Genomic DNA, 19,531 nt, shown 5'->3' with positions numbered 1-19,531 from the left:
GCCCTCCCCCCCTCGTCCCTTACGTCTTAGCGTCCCCGTTCAAATTCCGGGGCAACAAGACGAGCTGCCATCTCAAAGCAGATCTTGGCGATCGTCGTCGCCTTTGCCCTGTGCAGCCATTCGCCAGCACAGCACAACCACGACCGCCAGCCGTGGGTCCCTCCCGCGCGGCGCCCCTTCTTCAATCTCTTACATTTATCCAGCGGATGGCCCAGCTCCTGGCTCCCGCGCACAAACCCTCGTTCCTTGCTTCCTGGCACTCAGGCTACCAGGTCTGATCTGGGAACCTGCCATTTTCTTTGCTTTTGTCAGCCCATCGTCAGCGAACAGTGTTTAACGACGACGATGACGATGGCGCCAGTGACTCCTCCGAACCCGCTGCCGCCGGACGAGAATGTGAACCCGACTCTGTTAGCGATATCCGGCGTGCTCATCTTCTTCGTCATCTTCACGACGACTCTGCGGCTCTACGTGCGCTTCTCGCTACGGCACCTAGGATGGGACGACTACTTGATGGCAATCACCGCCAGTCTCGGCATCGTCAGATACGGCGTTCAGTGTGCGCAAGGCGCGACCGGAAATGGGAGGCATAGGTGGTACATTTCGTCGGAGGAGTACGTCAACAATAACATGCTGGGATGGTTCGGGCAGATTCTCCTCTTCGCCAGCGTCTGTCTGCTCAAGTGCTCGATTATGCTGCTGTTGCTGCGCATCAAGGATTCTAGCCGGATGAAGTACTTCCTCTGGACGGTTATGGGTGGGTTGGTGATCACCAACTTCGGCGTCATCATCATCCTCCTGGCAGAGTGTGATCCCGTGGAGGCGTACTGGACCGGAGTGGGGAAGTGCTGGGATGCGAAGATCCGGATTTACGCCATTTACTTGACGATTTGTGAGCTCACCTACCTTAAGGCTTTGCCCGGACTATGGCTAACGTTGAATAGCTTATTCTGTTTTGACCGATTTGCTTTGCTCATTCCTGCCTCTGGCGGTCGTCTGGCAAGTCCGAATTCCCTTGACAACGAAGATTTCAGTTGGCGGACTGATGAGTCTTGGACTGATGTAAGAATCTCGTCACATACAGCGATTTGACCGATGCTGACTACTTCATAGTGCGACCGGTTTTGGCATCGCGAGAGCCGCTTCTCTTGGTCTCGTCACCAACGACCTCAGTTGTATGTATTGCATGTTTCCTCTCCATTCACTTCAAAGCTGACTTCAAAAATTAGACGTCTATGCTGTAACAGCAATCTGGTCAAATCTCGAACTTTACCTCGGCATCATTGCCGGAAACCTCGCACTGTCGCGTTCAATCTTCTTCTATTTCTTCGGCGAAAAGCCGCCGCAATCTCACCCTTCAGGATATGCCAGCAACTCGTACGCGAACTCCCAAACAAGGTCCGCGTACCTCAACAGCAGGTTACGCGGCGACAACGCCGGTCCTGGTGGGACCGACACATACATCCGCTCCGAACGACGCCCATCCGTGAAAAGCGACCACAGCGAGATACCGTTGGAACCCGGCATCCAAAAGAGGACAGAGTTCTGGGTTTCTGAAGAAGACGTTGAGAGCGAAGCATCTGCAGCAAGAGCAGGAAAGTAGTCACCATTATGAGACGGAGCTGTTTGAGATTTCCAAGTACACGCAGCTCACAAGGAGCTTACGCATGCTACGGTGTTGGGGGAAGTACTATGAAAAAGCGCACGCCATCAGATACCCGGCAGAGGAGGCCACAGTACCGTCACGACCTGCCCTGGAATTGAGCTGTTATGCGTTTGAATGTTGGTTTAGTTTCTATGAAAAGATAATGATAATGAGGTCAGGTTATCTCGCAATCGCGCCAATTGCCGCTCGTCGCGTGAATGCCAGGGAAGACGCTCCCTCCAACGATCTGATGTCCTGATATGGAATGTCAGGCATTGGATGGAGTCGTCAGAACCAAAGATGTCTGCTTTGTCAAAGCGCTCGCCATTACCCAATTTCTGCCAACGCAAGCCTCTTTTTACGCAATTTGAAGGCTGAGAAAATCCGAGCAATCCTGGCCTGATCGTTACACCCGCCAGCGTCAGATGGGGCCGAAGTGGGTTGACAATTCTCATTCCCTGCGGGTAAGAATTGTCTGAGCGCGTGGAGTTCGAGACTCGACTGACAGTCGGAGATAACACCCGATTGATGACACTGACTGCCCAGGCAGAGGCGCAAGCTGCGAGCCCCGGTCGTTCTTCAACGGCGGGATTCTCACGCCAGCCGCTCTCCGTTCATTAGCGAGCTTGGCCCCCCTAAGACGAAGGCGCAACAGGCACCTCGTTTTTTCTCCCCGGAGTTTGAGGGGAACCAACAGGTTTCGGGAGCTGCAACTTTCAGGGTCGGTTTTTCTGCCCCTTGTTCATAACGGTGGGTGGAAAAGGGTCAATCCCCGTGTCTTCCGGCGCCAAGCAGGGATCTTTCAGCAGGGCTGCAAGGCACCGGGATTTACCGTAAGCACGGCCGTCGCGGACGGGCAGCAAGAAACCGGTGGGCTTCGCGGAGCGCGATAGCCGTATGGCTGGCCAGCGTCGCATCGTCGAATAGCCGTGGGGTGGGAAGGCGGGAGGAGGAGACGGGAAAAGTGAAGGTTCATCTGAGCGAGTCCAGGCAGTGGTTAGCCTATAGGTCAGTCCGTACAGTCGGCATCACCAAATGCTCTCGTCAGAGCTTAATAATGTAACACCTTCATCTCATGTCCTACAGCCTACGTTGGGGTGGTGGCACTGATGCGGCCTTGGACGTGAAGCCAAAGGCTAAGTGAAGTGCTCCTGCAACCTTAAACGCGCATCTGGGGCGGCGAGTCTGTTTTGAAAAGCCGGCGACATGCGTGACCTTGCAGCTGCTTGTAAGCTATGACAAGCCGTTAGAAACGTTGACTTAGCACTTATCAAGACAAAGCAATCAGCGAGGCCAGCCTTCGGTTATCGCCGACTGAGCGATCGTTGGCTGCTGATGATTTCACAAACCACGACGTGTTTCGATGCGATGCGGAATTATAAACAAAAGAAGGTTAATCGTGCAGCGCAAGCACCACCTGTTGACCCCGTCAGAGCTCTCGGGAGCGATACCGAGGCAGCCCGCAAGCCGTTTCGCAGCCTATGTCAACGTCCGAACGAACTACTGGAGAAAACCCAAATAATGCTCATAAGATTAAACTGGGATAGGATGTCTTGTCCTTTGGTGGCCGCGGTAGCAAGGCGAGTTTCAAGCACAGTGTCGCGTCTCTCGAAACAAACTTGCTCTTGGCCAGGTATCAAATGGTGCAGTTCTTTTCCCGATGTTGACGATCTTACGCACAAGGATCCTCGAGAGTGGATAAGATAGGCGCAGGTTACGCCAAGGCAATTTTGAAGGCGGGGGAACACAGCTGCTCATCTGGAACTATTCTCTCACTAAGGACTGTTGTTTTGCTCGTCTACATAGCTCAAGCGAGTAGGAGTAGACTGATCGTCAATCGCCGTGTGTTCAAAAAGGAATACCTAGGCGGAATAGCCTAAAGCCATTAACACAAAAGCGAAAGATTGCGCCGAGGGGGAATCGAACCCCCGGCTCCCCGACGCTGCTTGGTGGCAACGGAGAATTTTACCACTAAACCATCGGCGCTAGTGAGCGGAATTGAGTAACCCCGAATTCCGATGCTGAAACTGGTCTCGGAGTAGACTATGATTCCCAGCTTCAATCAGTTGCGCCGGCTCTTGTCTCATGCTTCACGACGTGGCGATCGTGTAACGACCACTCAGGTCGGTCGAATAGAACACGATACTCATTTTTGCATTCGAGTCGAACATTGCACTGTCGATTCGTCTTTATTATCAACTCATCATAATCCTAATAGAAGATTCCGCTTTGTCTTCAACTCCTTTTGGCCGTTTTCTCTTTAAATATCAATAGTTGTCAGATTATATTTCATGAATGAAACTCCTGATATCCGCCGTTATGTGTTTACTCCCATTCCTCTAATTCTAATAGTACGTTCTATTTAAGTCGATATTTTCTTCTTCAATTGTCCAACAGCCAGCTGTCCCAGTTGATCGAAGCTCTGGGCACTCGTTAGCTGAAGCACACTCACATCAACTCCCATTGTATGCTTCCACCAGTTGCGGATTTCAATCGTCATGAGCGAGTCGACACCAAGCGCAGACGGTGACAGGCTTGTATCTACTCCCCCATCGTCAATCTCTCTCATCAAGAAACCAAAGACCCTCTGAGCAATTTCCTTTGACAAATGTGCGACAGTGGCTTGAAAATCCAGCTCCTGTGGGTTGCCTTGAAGACGGACGATGTAGTCGGCTAATCCAGGGCGACCAGAGTTGTTCTGCGATAAGGCGGCGTCTTCTGAGTTATTCAGGTAGTGAACCATGCGCGGATCTTGCTTCCACACGACGCGGTTGCTTGGATCATCGATGGGGATAGTGCAGTCCAGGCCGACAACAAGTTGGCTATTCAAACCGCTGTTGTCTTCGTTGCTAGTGTCTCGTGATGTGGCGATGGCAAGCTGCAAACCTTTCAGCATCTCCGACTCGGAAACCAACTTTGCACCGGCCTTTCGCATGGCATCCTCGACGTCTTGAGTTCGGCTGACATAGCCGACATCTTCCACGCCACCGAGGTCAACAACTGAGCACGGCATTCCGAGACCGCGACGACACTGTGCGAAACTGTTCAGGAATGTGTTGGCTGCCGCATAGTTTGCTTGGCCCGGATACCCATGAACACCAGACATGCTGCCGAATAGCACAAAGAAGTCTATATCAGCGGGGAGGACGCGGTGCAGATTCCACGTTCCGCGAATCTTGGGGTCCGTTGCTGTTTGCCATTGAGACAGGCTAAGCGTTGGCAGCGACCCGTCTGCAAGGACCATTGCCAGATTGATCACGCCAGCAATGTGCTTGGATGAAGATATCCTGGAAACAATGGCCTCAACAGCTGATTCGTCCGTGATGTCGCATGCAATGGCAGTTGTTCTGCAACCCATTCCCTCTAGCTCGGCGACAAGGACTTGGTCTTCAGCGCCAGCACCGGCTGATCTGGAAACGAAAGCCAAGTCTCGTGCGCCGTGGGAGACCATCCAGCGTGAAATTGAGCCACCAAGACCTCCCATGCCACCCACTAGCATATAGGTAGCGTCATTCTTGAATGCTGGAGTTGGCGTTGGACGGGCGACCTTTAGAGCATCTTGCGTTTCATCGCTGAGATCGATAACGACCTTGCCGATGTGGGTGCCCTTGTAGAGGTAGCGGAAGGCATCTTGAACATCTCCACAAGAGAAGATGCGTGACGGAGTTACCGGCGAGACGATTCTCTTCTCATAAAGCTCAACTGCCTGCTCCAACAGACGACCCACGATGCTCGGATCCTGAGCAGCAAGGTTCGCCATCTCAACGCCCACAAACGACCGATTCTCGTCAAAAGCCGCCATCGAAAGTCGGCCACCAGCGAGCGTGTCACGCTTGCCGAGCTCGACGAACGTTCCGTGTGGAGCTACACACTCCCACGACGCATGTAGCAGCTCACCCGAGAGAGAGTTGAGCACAACGTCCACGCCACGGCCACCGGTTGCTGCCTTGACACCCTCAACGAAACTCGTGTCCCGCGAAGAGAAGATGCTTTCTCTCGAGACCCTCCACTCGCCAGAAACGAAGTCGGCTTTCTCATCGCTGCCCACCGTCGCATAGACCTTGGCCCCTATCCATCTGGCAATCTGCATGGCAGCAATACCAACGCCGCCGGCGGCACTGTGGATCAACACGCTCTGACCGGCTCGAAGCCCGGCCTTTTCAACTAGAGCTCGTAAAACTGTGATGAAGATGCATGGCATACCAGCGGCATCTGCAAAGCTTAGAGAATCGGGGATGCGAACGCATAGCTGAGCTGGAGCTTGTACGTCCGTCGAGAAGCAAGCAGCTTGCGGGGCGAAGACCATCACACGATCTCCGACACGCAGATTCGTGACTGAAGATCCTCTGGCTGTAACTACTCCGCTGGCTTCGCAGCCGAGGCCTTCGGAAGAAGAAGGAGTAATGAGACCCATGGCCGTGACGACGTCTTTGAAGTTAAGACCGGCTGCATGCACTTTGATCTGAACATAGTTGGGAGGAAGATCCTCAGGCAGTGTGCGAGATACCCACTGGAGAGTCTGAAGTGCTCCAGGTCTGCCAATTTGCAGCATCTTTGTACGAGATGGAGGGCTTGTGGCTTGCAGGGACTGAGATACCGGCGTCCACTGACAACGCGGAATCAAGACCTTTCCTGAGGAGTATGCAAACTCCATCTCATGGGATTGGCTTGGATCAATTATGGCTCCGCGCAGAATCTGAGAAACCGCATCAAGGGCGCCGGCTTGCACGTTATCCAGCTCCAACGTGGCAAACGTGAGGCCCATCTCGGCGCGAACTGTACGCGCTACGCCGAGCACGGGAGCATATGTCGGATCGGTGGGTTTGAACTGGCAAGACTTGGTGACCCAGAGGAGACCAGAATTCTTTGACTCCATGGCTTTCACCAACCGCCTGAAAGCATCAAGCTTGTCCTGCGTCATGTCGTGAAAGTAGCCATCTCCACGACACAGGTCCACGACAGACACAACGGCGCCAGCAATTTCGACATCCTTCGACATCAAGCCTGTGCAAGTGACCTTGTAGCCCTGACCTTCTAGTATTCGACGCAGCTGAGATACCACGGGATGCGTCTCATCGTCTTCGTAGAGCAATGTGACTTGCTTTGCTTGTGGCGATGGCTGCAGGTCCTGTGGAGTGGGCTGAGCAATAATGGTGGCGTTCAACTTATCCTTCCCCACGCCATCGTAGAAGATATTTGGCGTAGAGAAGCCTGCGGCTTGCAGACGCTCTTGCCATTGCGCTGGGGAGATGTACGGTTCGTCGAGGCGTTGGTCTGCCTCGCCGAGCCACCACCCCGAGAAATAGCCAAAGATGAAGTTGATCCATTTGGTTTCTGTCCAGCCTTAGTATCGAATCTCATGCAATTTGGCGGAGCGCGCTACTCACCACTGCATAGCTCGTGCATGAGCAGTCGGCCATCTGGCTTTAGGAGTGACCTGGCATGTCGCAAGGTCTGCGTCAAGTCTGGGGTGGCGTGAAGAACCTGAGGGAAATGTCAGTATGATCGATAAACTCCGTTCTTAACTGAATATGCTTGGGCTGTCTTACGTTGCTGGCGACAATTAAATCGTACTGTTCGCCACCAAAACCCTGTTCAGCAGGACAACGGCTGATGTCCAAGACACGGTAGTCAATGAACCCAGACTGGACATCCTCAAACCTCTTCTGGGCTGCTGGAAAGAATCCAGCGGACACGTCTGTGAAGACGTACTTACCAACTAGCTGTCCCTCACCGAAGCAGGAAATGAGATGTCTCAAGATACGGGCCGTTAAGCCACCTGTCCCGGCGCCAATTTCCAGGACTCTAAGGTGTTTGCCGCGCTTGTGGGACAAGAGCTCCAGCAAAGGTTTGTAAGAGAACAGAGTATTCATCCAGTCGTACAGTTCGTGTAGGGCGTTGTCCTGGAGGAACACTTCGAGAGGCACCCGTTCCGAGTTGAAGAATACTCGTGCGTGGGTAAAGCAGCGCTTGATCAGAGTGGCCACTGACGCTGCTGACGTTTGTCCAAGCTGTGCCGAGATGCTCTCAATCTGCAACAAACGGTCTTTTGAAAGCATGTTGCGCTCATAGTCCGTGTCTGAGACGTGGCGGTGCAACCAATTGTAGTGTTTCTTCAGATGTGGCTGACTCTCCAAGTCCAGATCCAAGTCATCTAGACCATCCAAGGCAGCGGCACCGCAAAGTAAGAATAGATTTTCAAGCAGTCCGTGAATGATCGAAAACGACTGATCTGCTTGCGAGGAGACCAGTTGTGTCGGATCAGCGAGGTCGAGGTCTGTCTTCCACAGCATCCGTACTACCTTGGAATCATTTGACTTGTCGTCGGAGGTCTCAAGATCCACTGGAGAGAAGCGGAGATCTTTCATGAAAAGAACCGGTGTTGTATTGGCGTTTCCAGACGCATACCCAATGCTGTTGCCTTCACAGGTGCCAGAGCCCTGCTTCGTCAAGGTCTGCAAATGAATTGACGCGGAAGCTGCGGAGTTGCTGATGAAAACCTCACCAATGTGGGTTGGTAGATACAACTTGTCCAGCAGACGTGGTTGTCCGGAGTTGTTGGCTACTACTAAGGACTGGAGGACTTGGTCTATCGTTTTGGGGTGGAGTGCGTACGTCGACTTCAACTCGTTGCAGTCCCGAGCGTCTGAAATATCCGCGGCTGCAGCAGGTGAACTCACGCTCGCTCTGATGTTCCGCATGCCCCTAAATAGAGGACCGTAGTTGTAGCCCACTTTTGACATAGCTTTGTACCACCGCCGAGATTCGACGGGACGTAGGAATGATTCATCTGCAAGAGATGAAAAGTCTGGGCCTTGTGAGGCCTGCCCATCTTTCACGCGACAGGTGCAGTGCGTAGTCCATGCTCCGGACTTGTAGCTCTGAATACTGACCTCCCACCAGTCAGAGGCATCGGATTGAGTGAGTCTTTCACGGCTTGTCGAAGTCAGAAGCTCCAAACCCTGTCCCGTGGAGAGAACTAAAGCATTCATGACCTGTAGGTCCCGAATCGTGAAATCGGTCTGGCTAGATATTTGCCGGGCGGCTTCTCCAACCATAGCGATGTACCCGGCGGCGGGGAAAACGACATCTGAGCCGACGCAGTGATCCTTAAGCCATGGAACCTTCTCGAGTGACAGAGCACACCGCCAGCTGGGCGTCGAGCTGCTGTCCTCAAGCACACGCGAGCCTAACAGCTCATGAGGGGGATGCTCAGGAAACTGCCACGCCTTGGTGACTCTTGATTCTGGCCAGTACGTCTTGCTCAGTTGCCAAGGATACGGCGGAAGATCCGTCAGCGGACGGACACCGTCCAACACTGGGAACACCACTGGCACGCCGCGGCAGTGGAGCTCGCCAACTGCTGACAAGAACGAGACCATGCTATTTGCGCCGCGCTTCTGTGCGGTGATGTATGCTGGCGTCATTGCGTTTTCAGAGTAGATCTGCTTGAGCGGACCTGCGAGCGCCGAGTGTGGACCAACTTCAAGGTGGAGGGTTGTCGATGATGTTTGAAGAAGTCTCGTGACGGCTTGACGGAAAAGCACTGGAAACTCGAGATTTCGTTGCCAGTACTCTGGGCCAAAGTCTGATGCGCGTTCTAACGTCTGCAGCGAGACACTTGAGAAGAAGGGGATCTTGGGTGAGTTGGGGTTCAAATATGGCTTTAGGAGGGCTTGGTACTCGGCACTCGCTACGCGCATGTGATCTGGGAAGAAGGGTTGTTAGTACTCAGCAGACCTTGGTTGGAGTAGACGTCGTAATTTACGAGAATGGTAGGCCTTGTCGACCTTGAGCAGTCGAACCAACGCATCCGGCTTGGCTTCTTTGATGGCATTGCAGACAACCTCGAGAGGCTCGACATCGCCAGAAAGAGTGACACTTGAGTTGCTGTTTTCACAGGCGATCGTGACCCCAGCAGCCAGAAAAGGCGTTACTTGGTCTCTTCCGAGACCAATGGCGGCCATGGCACCCTGTTTCTTTAGCCTCTTGGCCGTGAAGCCACGGTAGTATGCAACTATGATGGCCTCTTTGAGGGTGAGCACACCAGCTGCATACGCAGCTGCGATCTCGCCACTGGAGTGACCGACCACCGCTTTTGGTAGCACGCGATATCGGGCAAGGTGCCGTACAAGAGCAACTTGCAGGGCTGTGCAAATCGGCTGAGCATATTCCGCTTCGCCTAAACGAGACATTGCCTCAGATCGCATCAATTCGCCTGTGAGAACTTGGTTAGTGACCGCTTGATTTCTCTAGCTGGGTTGATGGCATACCTCTGATGTCCCAACTTGGTCGGTGGTCTTTCGGAAGACTCTTCAAAGCCGCATCCATCTCACGAATATCTTGCAGGAATTCCCGACTGGTCTTCAGGAGGTGTGAACCCATCCTTGCCCACTGGGCGCCCTGACCAGTGAAAACAAACGCGATACCGGCATTCTGTGTGTTGGATCTGAAACTTGGTAATGGCGGTGGGTTGAAGACCAAGCTCTCGCACTCGTCGGTCACAACAGTGAATGTCCGGTGGCCCAAATGTGACCGGCGATGTGTCAAAGTGTGAGCAAGTCCTTCCAGCCTCGACGGCTGCATATTCAGAAATGTCTTGTAACCCTTCACCATGGCTTTAAGCGACTCCTCGTGGCCAGCCGAGAAAAGAAGAAGAGTTGCCGGCTCTCTTCGGAGAGGTGGAGACGGCGGCGGGGTATCCACATTGCCGGGACCCCGGACGGCCGTCGGCCTTGTCACCGAAGCCGCCGATTCTAGAATCATCTGAATGTTTTAGTGACCTTGCCATGAATGTGAAGATACAAAAGGCTCTTACATGTACGTTGGTTCCTCCTATGCCAAAGCTGTTCACCCCGATCCGCTCAGCGCGATCTTCGGGCCAAGGCGTGGGTTCGGTCGGAACTTTCAGACCAGCTGATGAAAAAGGTACTACAAACATGACCCATCAGAACGACTCCTGTACTCCTGTGCATCTGAAGCTTGGCACTTACTGCTAATGCTTGGATTCTCAAATTTGATATTGGGTATAATGGTACGAGTTTCAAGGGACAAAACGGCTTTTACGATGCTGGTAATGGCTGAAGCAGCTTCTGAATGTCCCAGGTTCGGTTTCACCTGAATGATCATTAGCACGCATCCATGTGGCATCTCCCCAGGTATGCAGTACTTACCGAACCGATCAACATCCCCTTGTCACCGAACACTGTCCCAACAGTGCAGGCTTCAATGGTATCTCCAACAGCGGTCCCAGTGCCGTGACACTCAACCATCGCCGTCTGCCACATGTTACTCTCGGGAATGCCGGCGTAGCGATATGCATCGCGAATCAACTCCTGCTGAGCCTGGGCACTTGGTGTTGTCAAACCGAGAGTCTTGCCGTCTGAGTTTGTCGCTGACCCGCGAATCACCGCCCGAATAGGATTTCCGTCTCTGATCGCTAAGTCGAGTCTTTTGACAAACAGGCAATTGACTGCTTCAGCACGTACATAGCCGTTAGCGCTGGAGTCAAAAGTTCTGCAGGATGCATCTGGTGACAAAACGCTCTGTTCAGCCATGAGCTTGGTGAAGCCTGGCGACAGGATCAGATTGGACCCTGCCACAACAGCCGAGTCGCATTCGCCAGCGCGGATAGCCTGGCAAGCAAGGTGCACTGCGAGTCCTGCCGCTGAACACGCTGTGCGAACAGTCATGCTACCACAGAATCAGTGCTGGAGACAGACCATCATTGCAGTCTGGCATGCTCACCTTGGCCCTCTCAGATCAAATGCGTGAGATATCCTGTTCGCCTGTACGAAGTCCATGTACCCCGTGAGACGATACATGCCGTCGTCCTGCGTGTCAACGGCGTGCATCTCCCGCCAGTCATCTCCAAAGCTGCCCACGTAGCACCCGATCCTCTGGCCCTGCCATTCCGTTTCTGCAGCGCTCTCCAGCGCTTCCCAGACCACCTGCAGTAACAGTCGCTGTTGCGGATCAAGTTTTGACATTTCTTTCGGGTTCATCGAGAATAATGAGGGATCGAATTTCGTGACATCGTCATTAGAGAGCCAGTAGCCCTCCTCCGTCGGGAGTGACCCTGACTTTCCGGTTGCTGTGAAATGGTGGTTTTCAGACGCGTACCGCGGCTGGTCGGGTTTCGAGCGCGCATCTTTGCGGGAGATGAGGAAGTTGTAGAGAGATGTCGGGGTGTTGATCCCGCCTGGAAGTCTTAGGCCTATGCCGCAGATTGCAATCGGTGTTGGCCTGGTGTCGCTTGGTGCTTGCGTGTTGTCCTCTTTTGGGAGCCCATCTGATGCCATGATGGACGTAGTGACACGACGTATATTGACGTATCGAATCTGGATAACTCAAATTGGATCAGAATGGTTCTAGATGTTTCCCACTAATTGACAATTCGGACTGAATTGCATGCGTTTCTGAGAATGCAGTCTCAACATTCAGCTGCAATGCCCATGACGCGCTCCTCACCCCAGGGACGACATTCAGTGACATGGGATCCCCATCTGTGCTCCATAGCGGAAACCATTGGGGGGTGAAATGAGTTCGGACCGCGCGAATTGGGGCTTCTGATAGGAGGCCACGTTCGGTCCGGCAGTCTTTATGAGGCCCCTGTCCCTGACTCGACTTCAACCTAACAGCGCATCGACCGACGACGACAGTGACCATTCTGGGGCGAATCCAGGCATTTTGGCTCTATTCGAGTGCTGGAAGAAGCTCGTGGCTGACATTATTCGCTATTGTTACAGTGATTCTCTCCAACCTGACCAACAGCCGTGGTACTGGTTGCTTCATTCACAAACGAACTCGAACTCTGACAACTAACGGAGGCGTACTGCACAAGAAAAGATGGACAGGCTGAAGTCGCTGTGGCCGCCCACACACGCGTACAAGGAAGTTCGCACCAGCCAATCTGATGACGATGAGCGACAATCCGAAGGCTCGGAGGAGAACCTGCGCGAACAGATCGCAACCTTGGAAAGCAACGTCTGGTGCCTGCGCGTGAGCTTGCTAATAACAGTCGTGGCTCTCATGCTAGTGACTGTATTTGCTGTCTTTGATCGCGTCACGTCCGTCAGAGATGCCCATAAATGCGGGCATATCGGTAGCGATCACAGCGGCTTCGTCCCGCCAGGTAAGAATGCAAAGTCCCGGGATTGGGAGGGCAGCTAGCTAACAGGGGCACAGAAATCGGCGAACCAGGAAGATGGACAATTTTCGACAAGTCTTCTCCGTATTATATCGAGGAGGACACGTTTTACGACCTGAACAAGACGAGAATGGTCGTCAAGAAGCTGAAGAGCTTGCATAACTGTAAGCCCTTTCGTGGTCGCTGCAGGGTTAATCACTGCTAACAGTCCGAGCAGCTTCAAATGTCTTGGTCAACGACAACTGGGCGGATTGGCACAAACCTGATGGCACCGTTGCAAAACTGCCGGCGTATTATTCAACGGTATCATACCGACAAACTTACATCATCCGCTCTTTTCATCAAATGCACTGCCTCGTGAGTTTGCAGGATACCGGACGGGCCATTTTCGACTTTTACTGACTGAAGTGACAACAGATTTCCATTACCGAAGAATACGGTCATCGCGTTCACAACGTCTCGTCACAATGGGCTCCTCAACACGTCGCCCACTGCCTGAACACTATCCGCGAAGCAATCATGTGCCTTGCGGATGCATCTCCGATGACCTATGTCAACGGCTTCGCGGTGGGGCACGTCACCGACGACCAGAAGTTCATGTGCAGAGACTGGTCTGCTTTAAGGAAGTGGGCAAACGACCCTGTCAGAGGTGTGCGATACAAGAATCTGGCGCCTGAAGGGGCGAAGCACGACAACTACACTGAGATCATCCCGTTCCCGAAGTTGTCCCCGGATGAAGAGATTGGACTGGCCTGAGAAATCCTCAAACATTGGATAATTGAGCTTGGAATTTTCCGTTGCATGTAGCGAAGCAATCGTTAGACTCATTGTAGGAAAGGTACATGGCATATTTGCGACTTCACAAAATCTTACTGAAGAAGGTCCGTAGTTACTGTTAGTTGAGAGAGTTCTCATCCTATTGTGAACAACACCACAGAGGATAGACTTTACACACCGTCCCCCCTCGAGTCGACAGTAGCGAGATGTGCATTGTTGTCATTGGACAGAAAAAGATATGGATAGTAGACATGCATTGAAAAAAAACTAGAACTGGCTTTTGATGCAAGATCATGACCTCTTCAATGCACGCTCTGCTGAATGGAAGACATTTCCAGCCAAACCGTCATAAACTTCATCCGATTAGACAATCCACCTCGTGAGGTTCGTTGTACACCCTCGTAATGTTCGGCAGGTCAATCTCCCAAGATTGAGGAATGCCATTGTACAGAATACAATGCTCGACGTGCTTGGGATCTCTGCACAGCGAGTCCAACACTCTCGGCTTGAAGTGCGAAGCATACGTGATCCTGTCCCACACGTAGCTGCAGTGCATGTGGTGAACCGTCCCGTCCGTGAAAATCTCCCCATGCTCCCCCTTGGCCGCCACGTCAAAGGGCACCTCGTTGATTCGCTCCCGCTCGTACCAGAAGGTCGTGTTCCGCCACTTCATGTAGCCCAGGTACCGTTCGTGCATCTCCTCGTTGAAGCATTTCGGATGCATCCACGTTGAGAGAACAAAGTCGTAGACGCAGCCCCGGGCTTTCGACTCTTTCCAGTCTGGAGAGCACTTTCCGAGAGAGATGGGCTCGGGAGGCCGCGAAGGGGTCATGTCGTGGGTTGCGCGGCCGAGGTAGAAGATGGCGACGGCGGCTGGGATGAGAGCTGCTTTGCCGATGACGGACCATATGCGGCTACGGTGGGCTTTGCGCTTGGTGATCACCTTGGAGGTGTATTCGACAGAGTCTGTCTCATCATGGTAGCTGCTACGCCCCGCGGTGGTTTCTTCGCTTTCTCGCTGCTCGTTTAGGAGTGTTTGTTTCTCCATATCGAAGTCTTTGGTTGCTCTTTAGCGCCTGTGAGATTGTAAGGCTGAGAAGCGCTGAATACCGTTAGACATGACAATACTCACTTCACTCAAATCTTCGGCTAGTTCGTCTTGGTGAAAGCCTAACGATGGGATGAGCAGGGGTTGACGATGAGTTGGGAGGGCAGTGGGTACTCCCAACTTGTGCCGGACTGAGCCAGCAACTGTGTGCAGCCAGATTAAAGTTTGGACAGCATTTCGGACCGCGGATGCCACCCTCGTCCAAGGACTCGGAGCTGCAGAAGACAGACCAATGGGAAAGCTGACAGAGATTGGACATTGCTGTGGCCTGGGATCTGTTGAAGGAGACACCCTCGTTCTGAGTTCGCGCAACGTGCTGGCGACCCAACAGTTCCCCGCTCGAATGTCACCAACAATACTGTGAAGCCTTACCGGAGCTACCTTCGAACTCACATTTCGATCGTCATTTTGGTTCTTGCCCGTGGCGTCCTTCCTCTCAGCTCTCACACTGCATTTGGAGCTTCACAAAGGACATCCACAGCACTTCAGCCGCCGCAATGCCTGCCGCCAATCCAGTCCTAATCCAAGACTTCCCGCGCTCTCGCAGCGAGCCGCCGCCGATTTTCCTCATCCACGATGCGAGCGGTCTGCTAACAAGCTATTTCAAAGTCGGCACTCTGGGCCGGAAGGTATACGGTATCTGGGATCCAAAGTTCGATGCCGATGGTATCGGTGGATGGCAAAGCGTTCGGGACATCGCTGAAGCGTATGTCCGCCTGATCAAGCGGGTAATGCTGAGAGGCGAGATCGTACTCGGTGGTATGTAGATGTCAGCAACGTACCGAGCCATTTCCTGACCCAAATCCTCCTCAGGCTGGTCTTTTGGAGGCGTTCTCTCCGTGCAGATCGCCCACATGTTGGCTACATCAGGGCGCGGCCTTCGCGTATCACGAATCATCCTCATCGATTCAGTCTACCCGAGATGCCCGCGTCCCGAAGCCCAAAAAGAGCCCGCGAAACTTCATCATGCGCCAGCTCTGCCTGGTGTCAATGAAGAGACTCGTGACAAGTTGATGACGGCGCTAATGAGAGCGACATGCCTCTCCGATCAGTGGGACCCTCCACAGTGGTCGATGCCGAGGACGGGAGTCCTTGGAACGGCGCGGTCGTACGGCGTTGACCCGACGCCACCGCACGCGATCTTGATCAGAGCAAAGGATATGGTGCCGATGGCTGATCCTGGCGAGAAGTGTCCGCTCGATCGAACCAGGTTTCTGCCGCAGCTCGGTTGGGAAGACATGCAGGAGGGCTTCGTGGAGCAGGTCATTGAGACGGCCGGAAACCACTACAGCATTTTCGATCAGGAATATGTAAGTTGCACAAAATTCCCCACTGACAAATCAGTTTATTGACCAGTTCGCTCGTAGATCGATGGTATCACGGCACATATCAGGAAAGGTTTAGACATGGCGTTAGACTAGATTCGCAGAAACCGGGTATGACGTTGAACATGATCCCATTCGTCTCTGCAGGAATGGTTGTTTCACGTACCAATAGAAGTTGATGACTTTCCAATATTCTCCGTTGATCCTTGATATTAGTCCCCTGCGGAAAGTGTTCATACCCATCAAGTGCTAATGTAAATACTGTCTACGTAACGCTAAATTTCCTGATGCATCGACGTCTTAACCCGCAATGATGTGAAATGGGGCAAAATGATGCATGTCTAGTGATCGCGTTACGGCCAAATCTGCTCGTACCGGTCCTTCTCGTCGTCCGGTGCCACGTTCTTCCACTGCACCGCCCGGACTGGATCGTGAGCCCACTCCCTCAGCGCGAAGAAATCACGGCAATGAGACTTCTGATCGTCCGTTGTATGTCCAACTCCCATTCCATGCACGTATGATATCGGTGTTGCGTCAGCCAGGCAGGTCACGGCTGACCGGACCGTGTTCAGGCAGTGGATAACATGCCCAGGCTCCCACTTAGACGTCTTGTTGAGAACTCGGTAGCCGATGTCTTCGAAGATGATAGACTGAAATGCAGTCAGCACCGAAGCATGTACAGTTTATTGAGACGTCAACTTACAACGCAGTGCATTTGGTGGAAGGCTCTGATGCTGTATAATTCGGACCCTTTTCTTGTGACATACGGGGGCAAAGGTTGCCTGTCATCGTTAAAGTCCATGTACGTCGTGTATTTGCCGTTGATCTGCACATTCGAAGCTGCCAGCAGAATAAATAGTCAGTAAAGAACAGTCTCGCAAATCGGGCGGCTGAGCCTGGCGTACCGTTATGTAGCATCTTGAAATCTCTGGTTGCAGCTTGCACCTTCTCAATGCTGTCGAATACATCGGGCGGGAAAAAGTGCGGATCGGTATCATCGTCGTACTTCATCCATTTTACAGGCTGTCCGATTTCTGTTCCATTCGCCAATTAGCAAATTGCACATGCCTAAATTCGTCCAAAGAATCCGTAGCCGTACCTGGAGGAACGAATCCACTGGGATCAACACCTAGTGGAACACAACGTTCTTTTGGCCACACCAATTGAAGTCCCAGGAACACCACCAAGCCGAAAAGCATGGCGATGATTACGCCCTCGACCCATACAATCTTTTGAACCCGGCGTAGCCGTTGATCCCAAAGCATCCGGTCGTGATTCCACTCATCGGGAAAAGTGGGCGAGTGTCCGTGGCCGTCCCGGCCTTCCAGCTCCATACCGTCGAGACTGTCAAGCTCATCGTCGGCATCTGCCTCCTCGAGAGCGCTGTACTTCATCCGCTCCATATCTTTTGCAAACTTCACGCTCTTGCTCTTACCCATGGTGACTAATCAATCGTCTGGTCAACAATGCGTTCAACGGATAAGGTGATGATAGTGGCTGCGCGAGCCCAGATGACAGGTACTGCACCACCACAACCACCGAGACTTCGACTGACACCTGCAAGCGATTGCTGTCGTAACCCTCAGCAGCGGACCGAAGGGGCAAGGTTTATGCAGTTGTTTCAATTGCGGCCAGGTACCCACAGCGGACCGAAGACACCCATGGCGACCGCTTTGGGAGCTCCGAGTCAGCCCACCTCCAGACAGCTAGCTCCCCCTCCCTGGAACTCCTCCCTGGAACCAAAGGGTCCAGCTCGTTCAGCGCTCCAGATGATCGTCTTTACTGGCATTACATCGATCTCCCACTAGTGACAGCAGCATTGTATGTCGCCACGGGAGACACTCACACTACAAGCACAAACGTCCCCTCAGCAGGATTCAGGAACAGCAACCCACCGGCGATGGATGGAAAGAAAGATGAAGTGACATGGAGGTCACTCCCAAGAAAAGATCAACTGGCGATTCTGTGCTTTTTACGGTTTGCCGAGCCGGTCGTTAGCATCTCGTTGCTTGTACGTGACGTCCCGGCGGCACAGTGATGGGGCCTGTGAACCGATCATGCTGACTTGAGCGTGACAGACCTATCTTTTCTACCAGCTTCGATCATTAGACCCTAATCTGGACTCGGGCGCAGTCGTCCGGCAAGTTGCGTACATGCAAACGAGCTTCATGCTCTCGCAATGCTTCTCGTCGATGTTCCTCGGAAGACTGGCAGATTCCCATCGAGGAGGACGAAAGCCGGTGCTCCTTTTGGGAGTGGCTGGATCACTGATTGGCTGCGTTTCATTTGGCTTCATCACCAATTTCAAGCAAGCGCTGGCTCTACGCATTCTCGAAGGCCTCGTCAATGGCAATGTCGCAACCATAAGGACCATGGTCTCGGAGGTTGTAGCTGAAAAGAGGTGCGTAATCTTCGTTGATGATTCTTAAAGCCACGTCCCAAGGGGAAATTTCTAACAGGAAAATCAGATACCAGCCGCATGCCTTCTTGTTGCTTCCAATCTCGTTCAACGTCGCTGCGATGTTCAGTCCCCTGATGGCTGGACAGTTAGCGGACCTCGCAGGAAAATACCCTGAAAAGTTCGGGAACAACGCTTTCCTGAAGGCGTGGCCTTACGCACCACCTGCACTATTGAGCGGGTTTTTCCTTCTGATTGCGTTCGGCGCCGTCTTCTTCTTCTTAGAAGAGGTAGGTGACACTCGACTCATGTCCATCCAGACCAATGTCTAATTATTTGGCTCTGCTGTAGACTCTCGAGCCGCTCAAAGATCGCTACGACCCGGGCATTGCTTTCACGAGAAAGGTCAGCGCAATGATATTTGGAAGAAAGGTTCCATCAGCGAGCAGAGTCGCGCAGGAGGAGGCTTCGCACGAGGAAATGTCCCGCATGATCACCGACGATGCGGAGGCAGCAGAGGAGAGGGATTCTGAAGAGCACCCTGAATCGCTAAAGCCCGCCAAACCCCAGCGAATTCTTCCACTGAAACGGATGTTCACCAGGAACATGTGTCTGACGCTCGTGTCATACGCAATCCAGGAGTACCACATAACGACCTACAACACGCTATGGACGAGCTTCCTCAGCGATCCAGTTGACACAAAGAACCAAGCTCGATTGCCGTTCTTCTTCTCAGGCGGCGCTGGAATGAAGCCTGATCGCATCATGTGGTCTCTATTCATCGTGGGCGTGATGGGACTTCCGACGCAATTGTTCATATACCCCCGCATCAACCGCCGCTTGGGGACACTGAAAATGTGGCGGACCTTCATGATGGGCATGCCTTTGCTCTACTTCATCATTCCGTACATCGCAGCCGCCCCATCCACTAAGGCTCCGCCGGCAGGTAAGGAGGGCTTTTGGGTCTGGTTCCTCATTGTCTTGGCCCAAGTGCTCATGGTCGGAACTTCGACATTTGTTGTTCCCGCACAGCTGGTGTTGACAAACCTGTAAGTTCCACAACCCCGGTACGATTATTTTCTTGATGGACTCTGACCAACATCAGGTCCTCGCCCCATCCATCCGCTCT

The 19,531-nt window shown here is 52.9% G+C and overlaps 7 protein-coding genes across 7 annotated transcripts; 4 read left to right on the top strand and 3 right to left on the bottom strand.

Moving 5' to 3' along the window:
• Positions 1-345: 345 nt before the first annotated feature.
• CGGC5_v004980 (uncharacterized protein) lies at positions 346-1,603 on the top strand (the record flags this gene model as incomplete). The annotated part of the gene is made up of 4 exons (XM_032030590.1): positions 346-892; positions 945-1,062; positions 1,114-1,175; positions 1,230-1,603. 4 exons carry the CDS (start codon positions 346-348, stop codon positions 1,601-1,603), a joined length of 1,101 nt encoding a protein of 366 aa, XP_031893187.1.
• A 2,404-nt stretch (positions 1,604-4,007) lies between these two features.
• Positions 4,008-11,946, bottom strand: FUM1-4 (Highly reducing polyketide synthase FUM1; the record flags this gene model as incomplete). The annotated part of the gene is made up of 10 exons (XM_066151372.1): positions 4,008-6,979; positions 7,033-7,129; positions 7,195-9,353; positions 9,414-9,863; positions 9,919-10,411; positions 10,464-10,576; positions 10,639-10,762; positions 10,819-10,989; positions 11,134-11,338; positions 11,393-11,946. 10 exons carry the CDS (start codon positions 11,944-11,946, stop codon positions 4,008-4,010), a joined length of 7,338 nt encoding a protein of 2,445 aa, XP_066009251.1.
• A 547-nt stretch (positions 11,947-12,493) lies between these two features.
• Positions 12,494-13,550, top strand: cctR-3 (Cyclochlorotine biosynthesis protein R; the record flags this gene model as incomplete). Its single annotated transcript, XM_032030566.1, has 4 exons — positions 12,494-12,779; positions 12,833-12,958; positions 13,012-13,151; positions 13,212-13,550. The coding sequence occupies 4 exons, from the start codon at positions 12,494-12,496 to the stop codon at positions 13,548-13,550; spliced, it is 891 nt and encodes a 296-aa protein (XP_031893224.1).
• A 376-nt stretch (positions 13,551-13,926) lies between these two features.
• CGGC5_v004977 (uncharacterized protein) lies at positions 13,927-14,619 on the bottom strand (the record flags this gene model as incomplete). The annotated part of the gene is made up of 1 exon (XM_032030555.1): positions 13,927-14,619. One exon carries the CDS (start codon positions 14,617-14,619, stop codon positions 13,927-13,929), a length of 693 nt encoding a protein of 230 aa, XP_031893223.1.
• A 557-nt stretch (positions 14,620-15,176) lies between these two features.
• On the top strand, positions 15,177-16,100 carry AMT4-2 (Thioesterase AMT4; the record flags this gene model as incomplete). Its single annotated transcript, XM_032030543.1, has 3 exons — positions 15,177-15,438; positions 15,493-15,989; positions 16,047-16,100. The coding sequence occupies 3 exons, from the start codon at positions 15,177-15,179 to the stop codon at positions 16,098-16,100; spliced, it is 813 nt and encodes a 270-aa protein (XP_031893222.1).
• Positions 16,101-16,357: 257 nt separating this feature from the next.
• On the bottom strand, positions 16,358-17,443 carry CGGC5_v004975 (uncharacterized protein; the record flags this gene model as incomplete). Its single annotated transcript, XM_032030532.1, has 4 exons — positions 16,358-16,654; positions 16,708-16,844; positions 16,910-17,038; positions 17,104-17,443. 4 exons carry the CDS (start codon positions 17,441-17,443, stop codon positions 16,358-16,360), a joined length of 903 nt encoding a protein of 300 aa, XP_031893221.1.
• A 461-nt stretch (positions 17,444-17,904) lies between these two features.
• CGGC5_v004974 (uncharacterized protein) lies at positions 17,905-19,455 on the top strand (the record flags this gene model as incomplete). The annotated part of the gene is made up of 4 exons (XM_032030519.2): positions 17,905-18,015; positions 18,083-18,405; positions 18,473-18,692; positions 18,754-19,455. The coding sequence occupies 4 exons, from the start codon at positions 17,905-17,907 to the stop codon at positions 19,453-19,455; spliced, it is 1,356 nt and encodes a 451-aa protein (XP_031893220.2).
• Positions 19,456-19,531: the final 76 nt, after the last annotated feature.

This window comes from Colletotrichum fructicola (assembly GCF_000319635.2).
Source record: "Colletotrichum fructicola Nara gc5 chromosome Unknown KSG_Nara_v1_contig03, whole genome shotgun sequence".
Lineage (NCBI taxonomy): Eukaryota > Fungi > Ascomycota > Sordariomycetes > Glomerellales > Glomerellaceae > Colletotrichum > Colletotrichum fructicola.
The sequence above is the reverse complement of the archived record's forward strand: the minus strand, read 5'-3'. Positions and strand labels throughout refer to the sequence as shown.